Here is a 9,970-nt window from a genome sequence, read left to right as displayed (position 1 = left end):
CCCTACATCATCGCAGCTGAAATCCAGGACCAAAGCAGATGTTCCCATTGATTTTCCATGCCCTTTTCCAAAGTCAGCACCTTGCTGACCTCCTGCTCCCTTCTGTGATGCTCCAACCAGGTACTGCTTCCCTGAGGCTGCTGATGGTACTGCGAGATCCATAATCAGGCAAATTTTAAGAGCCTGATTCTGCTGACAGCCACAGGAGTGGAATGTTACATCCTTTTATAAGCAGACATGCAAGTAAGCGACAAATTCTATGGTCTCCATGTCATCTTTCCATTGAAAACAACCCTCCTACACACTCTTCTCACAGAGGTGTGAGCATGGGACTCCTGGGACCACAGGGCAGTGGTGCCGCCATCACACACCACGTGGCTTCTTCCAGGGAAAACCCATGCCCATGGCTGCTCTGCCACTTGCTCATGGCACTTTCTAAGAGATGATTTGGATTATCAGGATGATATAGGCAGCCCTTACAGCTGCCCTGCTGCAGTTGTTAAAACTCCCATTGTAATTACAGCATGGAATATTGTATGGAATCAGGAGCTGCCTGTGCAGTGCTTAGCCCCAAACTGCTGCTTCCCCAAGACCCACAGGGACCATCGGGTCGCTTGGACACCCATGCTGCCGATCATCCTTTGCACAGGCTCAGCACCAACTTCTACCAAGGAAAGATTTCTCCTCTACCAACAGGAAGGCAAATCCCATGTCTGCAGTAGCTCCCCAACACTGGGTATTTGAGCCCTGTAACACGGGGTAACAGGGTATGGAGTAACTAAATATCCCACACCTGCTGGAAGACAGGATCCCTGCACCTGTTTGTTGTACAGCTTTATTGAACACAGCAAACACACAGCCTGGCACCTCCTGCCAGGCAGACAATCTCCAGCTACAAGAAATGGCATTTTGTGGGTGCTTGCATCACGGAACATGCACCAACTGCCCCCCGGAACACCCTCAGACTTCCCACCCCTCCTCCACAAACCATCAGCCCAATTAACAGTTCCATTCTGCGTCATCAAGGAACTTGGGGTGGTGGAGGCAGAAAAGGTCGGCACTGCACTCTTGGGCAGCCCTACCATGCTCACATTAAGCAAAGGAGCTGCCTCCATGCTCATGTTTCCAGCTCCTCACTCAACTCCTCCTCCTCCGCACCTGAAGGAAGCGGAGCACAGCCCAGATTGAATTCCACCCACAGAGGTTTCTGTGGGGTGAAAGCTGAGACAGCGCCGGCATTGTGCAGGGACCTGGCAGCAAACACGGGCTGTGCGGGTTCAGCATGAGGACAGAGCTTGGCAATTGCCTGTTTTAATCCTTGAACAAAACGAATAAACAAGCTTTGTTAATGCCTCCCTTGTTGCCTGAGCGGTTTCACACCTGTGGGGCCCATCCTTGAGCCAGTCAGAACAGAATGAGAAGAGGTGGCTCCACCACCACCCCAGAGGACACCCGGAAAGCACCGGGCTCATTCCAACCCACCTCCATCCCAGACACTCTGCCCCTTGTCATTAATGGAGAAGTGAGAAGACTTTGATGTGGCTTCTGCAAATGCATCTCAAGCACTTTGAGGTCTTTGAGGAGCTGGCACATGTGCAGACAGAGGCTACTTGGGGTTCCACAAGGCACTGGACAAGGATCTTACCAGCTCCAAGAAGCCCTGGAACAAGACTGAGAATCTCTCCATGGCAATCAATTTCCATTAAGAGGAAATAAAGGTTCCATAGCATACAGGAATCAACAGGCAACTTCCCCAATAGCAGAGGGTCAAGAGCTGATGGCAAGGGTCAGTGATGGCAAGAAGTTATTTAGAGCAACCAAAATGCAACTCAATGTAAAGAGTACCAGGAAAATGGTATAAAAAAAAAAAGTCAAAATCCAGGTAAAAGTGCTGCCTGTGGAGAAAACAGGTGTGTTTCCAGCATCACACCTGCCCTGTTCCTCAGGTGAGCACGGTGCTCCTGGATCCAAACCAGCTGACCTTTGTGGAGTCTTGCACTGCCCTGAACAACCCTGACTCAGCACAGTGATACTTTGGCCAACATGTGCCTTCCAGCTTCAAAACCTTTCCCTGATACGGAATCTACTCTAAACTCCCCCAAACTGAGTTCATAGTTCACAATTTTGTGTTAGATGTGAAGGCAGCCCTGGCAGTGCTCTTACTCCAAGTTCCCTGGCCTTTGCTTTTAAAAAGCAGTGTGTAATTCCACATCCAAGAACAAAACCTTCTGGAGGACACAGTAGTTTTTATGGAAGAGAGAAGAAACCCCACAACCCATGGAAGGTTTTCACAGCAGAACCCCGGGGTATCACTGCCCTTTCTGCTGTGATACCAGGGGATGATCAGCTGTGCTGCAGGTTTGGATTGGGAGCCAGTGTCGCTGGCAGAGCCCCGCCAAAGGGTAGTGGGCACCAGGATACCACTTCCCTTTATCAGATCCCTTTATTCCTTTATCTGCCCCTTTGGGCAGATCCCAAAGCCCCAGACCAGTGTGCTGGAAGAGCTGGAAAAGTTCCTGCCTCAGCACAGGAAGCAAACTGTGCACTGTCTGCACTTCAAGGCCAACTGCACAACACACAAAAACAGGGCAAGAGGGAAATACCCTCCTCTATTCCCAGACAAAACCAGCATTATCCACAAATCCCAAATGCATTTCCTTTCCCTTTTCATTTTAGTAGAAGAGACCAGATTTAATTGTTTCCCCCATCTGGTGCACATTCACAGTCCATAAGAATGAGTTTTGTTTCCAATACATGTGTCGGATCATGCCCTTAGGGAGAAAGAAGAATCTGCATTTCCAGGAGCCACATGCCAGTTCCCACTGGCTCTGCCACGCACAGCACGAAAACACCCAAACCAACCAGGATTCAATATAAGTTGTTCACAGGATATACATTCCAAAGGGACAAGTACAAATACTACAAAATGAACAGAATCACTTTTAAAATCCATGTATTTGTTTAACCGTTAAAAACAGACAGGTACAGGAAGAGGTGGCCAAGCAAACAATTCCCTGCTGCTCCAGTTAGTGTTGCCTGCATGCTCTGGGAATGTTCGTGTGGAACCAAAGCTCCAGACATCTTTTCTGGCAAGGGCTGGAGACAACTGGCAGATGATTCCCAACTGTGTGAAGGGCTGAGGCAGAGCCACAGGCCCAGGGCAGCTCTTTCATGGTGTCTGGCTTCACGCAAAGGCATTGTGAGAAAGAGGTTGTCTGGGGGTTATGTCAGAGAGCAAGAGAGAGCGAGAGAGAGAGCATGAGGGACACCACACCAATGCCAGGGAATACTGGAAGTTCCTCTTCCCCTGCCACTGCAAGAGGGGAGTACGACAGGTCTATAGGTCCCAGAGTTAGGACAGAGTTTGGAATTAGCTTGGTCCCACGGATATCAACATCACTTGACAGACTCAGAGCTAAAAGCAAGGCAGGAAAGTTAAGGGCAGCAGAACTCCACGTGTGGCACACATATACTCTCTCTCCCTCTTTTCAGGCTGTCTGAGGCCCCAGCAAGGCCAGCTCAGGAGCTTTTCCCATCCACCATGTAATACCGATACATTAAACCTAAGACCAGTGCTCCGAAGATGGGGATCAGCCATGTCGACCAGAAACTACAGGGAGAGAAAAAGAAACAACAAACTAAAACGTACACACCACAGAAACCACAAGAAAGCATCTAGTTAATAATCCATTCCCAACGTTCATCCCTTGTTACACATCTAGGGAACACCTGGGAGCTGTACCCACAGGGTGACCCCCCAGCCATGGGCACAGGCTGGGCAGGCCCCACTGTCCCCGTTCACAGGCTCTGCCAGCCCCCACAAGAGGCCCAAGCGTGGCCTCGTGCCTTATAAAATAGCAGCTGGATGGCTGAAGTTTCCAGCTTGGCACATCCAGAGACCAATGGGGGGGTTTGCTGTTGGTTTGGTTTTATTTTCCTTAAATAAGTCAGGCTGTAATTTGTGTTGTACAAACAACACAGTTGACTCAAGGATGACAACAGCTACAGCTGTGCCCCAGTAAATCCGCCTTGCTCAGACTCCAGAGGCCACAGGCTCACCCTCAGCAGCCTCCTGAGCAAAACCTTCTGCACCAGCTGCAGGAGACCAGGGCCCTGTGCTGGTTTTAAGGATTTTCAACTAGACAGGCTGATCATGGTAAAATCCTCCGAAACCCCACCCATCACTGCGTTGTGCCACTCCTCGGCCCACAGCGACCACCCAAATAACCCCTGTGGTTACAGGGATGCAGCCACTGCCGTGCAACACCAGCACATGGGGCAGAGAATTCCAAACACTGGGATGCTGGTTCTGCCCAGCGCAGAGCAGACCTGGGCTCACATCCAGCAAGGGAGGTGCATACTCTGGCACTTGCTTTGGGGTATCTGCTTGCCAGGACACTGCAGTACATCCCTGGGGATTTTCCTGCCCTTTGGAGTTAAAATGCAGCTCTACAAACAGAGTCCCAACCTCTCCATGTCTCACTCATATTTTCAGGAGATACTATACCTTGATTGGCCTGAGGATGTCATACTTGGATTCTGGAGGAGGAAAGAGGGAGTTAGCAGGGGAACAAAGAAACATTAAACAAGTGCTAAGAAGACAAGCCTGAATGTGTGATTACAGGTACAGAGGAGAAATAACCCTCCTCTCCCAAACACCCCGTCACCAGTGCGGATGTTTTTGGGGATGTTTGTTGTCATCTTTTCCTCCATGTTCTTTCCATCAATCCAATCTGTCCCACCCAGTCACCAACTTCATGCTGGAACTTGCACCCCTCTCAAAATAAGGCCTTGCTTATTACATCACAGCTTTGGGTTGGTTTTGTGCTTCCTCCTTATTTATTTCTACGTTAGTGATTCTCTCTCTTGCTGCCATCTTTAAATTACACTGGAATATGATTTTAAAACAGATGTTGCCCTCCAGAGAGAGCCCTCAGCTGTGCATAACGTGCTGGACTTATTGATCAGAACAGAAAAATACTTGAAAAAAAAATATTTAACTCAGATCCAAGGGAGCTACTATCCCTGACTTCTGTGCACGTTTTCAGCATGTGATTCTGTTCCTGAATCGGAGTTGAATCAAACGATAAATTTTAAGGTGAATATGTACATAATCACACAGCTCCATGTTATAACTAAGCATGGGCTTTACCCAGCCTGAGTTATCCTTGATTTCCCTGCTGACATTTTCCTTCTGGATTACTGCTGCTCTGCCAGTGTTCCTGCTCAGAGGAACATCTCCTGAAAGCCTTGTTGAAGGCAGAGCTGTGCCCTGTCCAGGCCTCCCAGCTCAGCTATCTGTGAGGCACATGTTTACCTCCCAGCTGGGAGTCTATTTATTGCCTTTTCCCTCTCCCCATCCCTTCCAAAGGCATTTTTGCAACACTCTGTCCTGTTCTAGTCCAGGAGTACCTGAGTGTTAAGCAACACCACTGATCCCCGAGGCAGTTAACAGAGAATTCCTGTTTGCCAGCCGGCCCCCAGCCGTGCCGTCTCCTGGCTCGAAGGGAACAACAAGGAAACCAGTTCCGTGGTCAGGACACAGCCAGAAATGAAAAAAAATGGTCTGTGGCTCAAGGTGTGGAAAAAACATCATTGCTGCCAGCAGGGAAAGGGCACAAAAACTCTCTTCCAATTTCACACTGAGGTGCCCACTGAGCTTCAGAACAAAAACAAAGGTAGAATTTGCTTGGGAAATTTATTCATGTGTAGTTTGCGTAAACATAAAGCCACAAGCTCCACAGAAAAAAAAGAGGGGGGAAAAAACCTCCAAAAGACATGTGACATTAAGTAACAGCAGAAAACTGAAATGCTGAGAGCTTACCTTAGAACCTTCCTTATTACGATCATTCTATCGGGAAAAAGAAGAAAGAAGAGGTAAGTGCTGACTTCAAAGGAAGGCTGCAGCCTTTATGAGGGAATTGTTCTGTACACAGGTAATTGCCTGGGCTCAGTTTTCAAAGGAGTCCTTCCTTTGGCACCCAAAGGCAGGCAGGAAGGTGGTGTTTGTGCTCCTGGGAATTCTCACCCTCCTGAGCTCAGAATTACAAGGCAAAGGTGGATTATGCTTCCACCAGCTACAGAGGGAACCCATGAATTCAGCTTAAGTACCCCAATTTAAATGAAGTGAGAAATCTGTTCTGAATGGTGGAAGGAGAAGACCAATTTAGTTCAATTTCCCCAACAGAAACCCTGGACAATAAAGGGACTGCCTAAACCCCTCAACTACTAACCTATTTCACAAGACGTGCCTCAGTGTCTGTGTGTGGGGGTTATGCGAGGGACTCACCGGATGGACCTCTCCAATGTAGTACTGCTTCAGCATTTCCCTGGCATCCGTGGAATGGCCCACATCTTCGAAGCTCTCAGTGGCATCTCTGCCAGCTTGCTCGAGCAACACCTCTTCTCCACCTGGGTGCTGGAAGAGAAGAGTCCAGCTGAGCCAAGGGCTGGATGCAGAAAGGCACTGAGGATGTCATCGGCCTTTCTCCCAACCTGCACCGCTGGACACCTCAACCAACACCATCAATAAAATCTGCCAAAGGTTCAGTTGTCCAACATGTCAGGAATTCACAAGACACCAGTGGAGGAAAGGATATTCTACTTCTTCAGGTACTACTAAAATGATGGTGTTTGGCTGAGTCTGCACACAATGTGCAATACTGAACTTGATCCTGTGTGCAACCACCAGTGACCCAGGGGGAGGAAATCATGAAGTATCACAAAAATTATACTGTTTAATGTCATACACTGATTTCAGAGATTCAGAGCTACAACAGCCAAATCCCCAGGGAGCTCCAGAGTGGCACTGCCACTGCTGTGGGTGGCAGCTGCTCACAGCTGACTTTCAGATGAGATAAACTGACACAAACCCGGGTGTGGTTCTGTTGTCTGTGGTGGGCTGGGCTCTGTCCACTGTCGATGCCATAATTACAGGAACAGACCGGCAATGGAAAGCGCTAACCACAGACCTAGCAAAGGACAATCCCTTTACAGTCTGAGTGTGAACTACCAGCTAATCCAGTTACACCAATAAAGTGGTCACGCATCTCAAGGCACGCACAGGGACTAACCCAGGGCTTCAGGCAACCAGCCCTGAATTGGAGAAGAGATGTTGGGCTGCATTTCAGATCAAAGGACCAACACACCTGCTTGTCTCTGTCATATCCTTCTCCTTCCCACAGACACAGAGCAGTTGCCTCCCCTCCTCTTCCTTCAGTTTGTCTGTTTTTGCTGCCAAAAGTCTGAATATTCCCACCAGGCCATCCCACAGCGTACCAAACACAGGATGGACACAAACCAGCCCCTCTGTGTGCTCCGGTGGGTTGCTGCAGCCAATCCTGCAATCCTCGTACTGCAGCTCTTTATTTGGAATAAATCCCTTTATTGTCCAGGTATGTCACTAAACCAACATGGAGCTTTCTCAGGAGCCAAAAAGGGCAAAGTGGAGGGACACAGTTTGTTAGCAGGCAGTTATCAGGTGGCCTGAGCTGGGGCACCAGGTGAGGCTCCGTGGCTCCTTCCCCTGTCCCCTCTCTTCCCCCGTGCCCAGCTGCAGCTCTTGCTGCCTCTTCTCCCACACCAACCCTCAGGCTCGCTTGATCCCAGAGAAGTCAGACCAGGGACTGTTGGATGTTGTTTGTTCACATTGCTCAGAACAGCTGTCCAATTTCCAGCTAAGATCCACTGAAAAGCTGCCCATTTACCTAAGCCTTCTAGAAGAACTCCTTAAGGTTGCCTCACCAGAAATTTCATATTTCAGACAGGGAAATATCTAATTTTAAGCAGACAACCTTCCTTTCCTAATCATTCACTCTAAAAGGGCAGACAAAACCCTGCAGCAAGAGGGAACATGCAGTGGATCTTTCAGTGACATCCAGTCTCTCCACAGACAAAAGACAAGAGGAAGGATAAAATTCAAGAGAAGGAGAACAGTAAAGTTCAATCCTCTTTACATCTCTGGCTCTGAAGCCTTTCTATGCATTTGCTCAATCCACAAATATTTATGCACATCTGTCTTTCGCTGCAATCTCCAAGCTTAAAAGAGAAAGACCTTCAAAATATTTTGGCATCTCTTATTTCTGAAGGGCTCTGTCCTCCAGACAGCACCGCTGCAGCCAGACAATTCCTACCTTGTCCTACCCCGGCAAACGTAAACGCAGACTATTTGTACAGGAAGTCATTGACTCTGCCACAGAACTTCCCAAAACTTTGCAAAGCTGCAGCTGCTGCAGGAAAACACGGAAACGGTGTTGCAAACTATGGGGGGTGGAAGTACTTCCAGGGGAAACAATGGCTGCAAAATGTCAATTTCTGACAAGAAACAGCCAAAAGCAAACCAGAAGGAGAGAGGTGACAATAAAATTGGGTCCTCCATGTCACTGGACCTTCAGCAGACACAGTGAATAACAGTGACTTGGAACTGAGGGCACGCAGCAAAGGCCTCCAAGAGCACATCCCAAACTTGCACAAGGAGAGAGCCTGGAATCCCCTCCCCACAAACTCCAAGGACCTATCTGCAAATGTCTGGCTGGGAACTGCTGGTACAGACCTACTGGAGACGCAAATGAGCTCAGCAGCACCACTAAGCTTCATGACTAATTAGATCACGGTGTCAGGTTGAGGAGGGATGCAACTTTCATTCCTACTGCCCAGAGTTGAAGAAATAAACCAGGAGAGGGAAGAGTATTCTCATGCAATAATAATGTGCCAGCACCATACAAGCCAGAACCAAGGACGAGCAGCCACCTGGACAAATGATCCCCACATCCTGCACAGCCGGCTGTAAGGCATGGAATGGGTTTTCCAAAACCGCTTCTGCAAAGCTGGAGCAAGTCAGCATGAGGAAACCCAGCTGCCTGGTGCTCCTCCTTCTCTTGAAGAACACTATACCTGAAACCAACTGACCGATTTGGGTCAGTGGTGTCACAACCCAGGCTCCTTCCACTTGGAAACTGGAAATGGATTCCTGCTCACACTTATCACGGGGATCGGGAACGGCAGCTTGTGCTGAGACATGGAGCTGTGGGGGCTGCTGTGTCTTGTGGGCTCAGATAACAGACACAGGAGCTTCCTAGAGAAACATGGATCTCCAGACAGTCCTAGTCATATGTGAAAATGGAGATAAACTGTATCCCTCCAGCATAACTGTAAATAAGTCTGTTATAGATTGTGCACAAGTTAAACACTCAGATTTTGATGCCGGAGTGGTGAAGTGTGAGCCTGACAGACCCCAGAGCACTTGCAGGAGGTAGAGCTGCCTCCCTCCACCCTCACTCACCCCGAGCACCCAGCCCCTCCTGCTCCAGCCACAGCCTACACGTGCTTTTCTAGACCACTGCAACCTGGAGTAATAACATGTATCCTGGTGTGGTCCGGTTACCCAGATTTGGGAGAAAATAGATCACCATAAGGCTCTCTAGATTTTAAAATAATCCTATTTCATTTCAGGCATTCACAGGCTCTCTGAAGCACAGGAGATTGCATCTCCCAGAAACACCTCCAACACTTCAGTTGCTGTCTTCGCACATCTCCTGGATTTGGTTCATGTTCTTAAAATTCAGTAAATTTTGCTATGTGATACATGTCTTGTTACTCCTATTACACAGTAAATAATGTGAATTGGAAACTTAAACTGGTCTACACTTCCAGCAGCACACAGATTTCAGCTTGGCTGACCTGCAGTGCATAATTTGCAGGAATCATGAAGCCAAATTCAACCTTTTAGTGGTGACTTCTTAAGGATTGCACAACCCCACTCATGTAACGTGCCAGCACTCAGCAATCCCAGCCAAACAATCTGTGAGCAAAGGCCAGGAAAGGCACCCACCAACTCCTGCTCCAGTGACCACACGGGGCCAGGGGGACACACAACAGGGCACCCCGAGTGCTGTGGCTGCACCACGCAGAGCTCTGCAGCACCAGCTCCTCAGAGAACTGCAACTTTCAACCGAGACAAGCACTCCTGGTT

The 9,970-nt window shown here is 48.8% G+C and overlaps 1 protein-coding gene across 1 annotated transcript; it reads right to left on the bottom strand.

Moving 5' to 3' along the window:
• Positions 1-2,936: 2,936 nt before the first annotated feature.
• On the bottom strand, positions 2,937-7,755 carry LOC103620596 (cytochrome b5 type B). Its single transcript, XM_017741357.1, has 5 exons — positions 7,744-7,755; positions 6,290-6,466; positions 5,825-5,851; positions 4,508-4,539; positions 2,937-3,610 (listed from the first exon to the last, which is right to left on the bottom strand). Exons 1-5 carry the CDS (start codon positions 7,753-7,755, stop codon positions 3,520-3,522), a joined length of 339 nt encoding a protein of 112 aa, XP_017596846.1. The 3' UTR covers positions 2,937-3,519.
• Between the last annotated feature and the right edge of the window lie 2,215 nt (positions 7,756-9,970).

This window comes from Corvus brachyrhynchos, unplaced genomic scaffold, assembly GCF_000691975.1.
Source record: "Corvus brachyrhynchos isolate BGI_N302 unplaced genomic scaffold, ASM69197v1 scaffold365, whole genome shotgun sequence".
Taxonomy (NCBI): domain Eukaryota; kingdom Metazoa; phylum Chordata; class Aves; order Passeriformes; family Corvidae; genus Corvus; species Corvus brachyrhynchos.
This window is presented reverse-complemented; position numbering and strand designations above follow the sequence as displayed.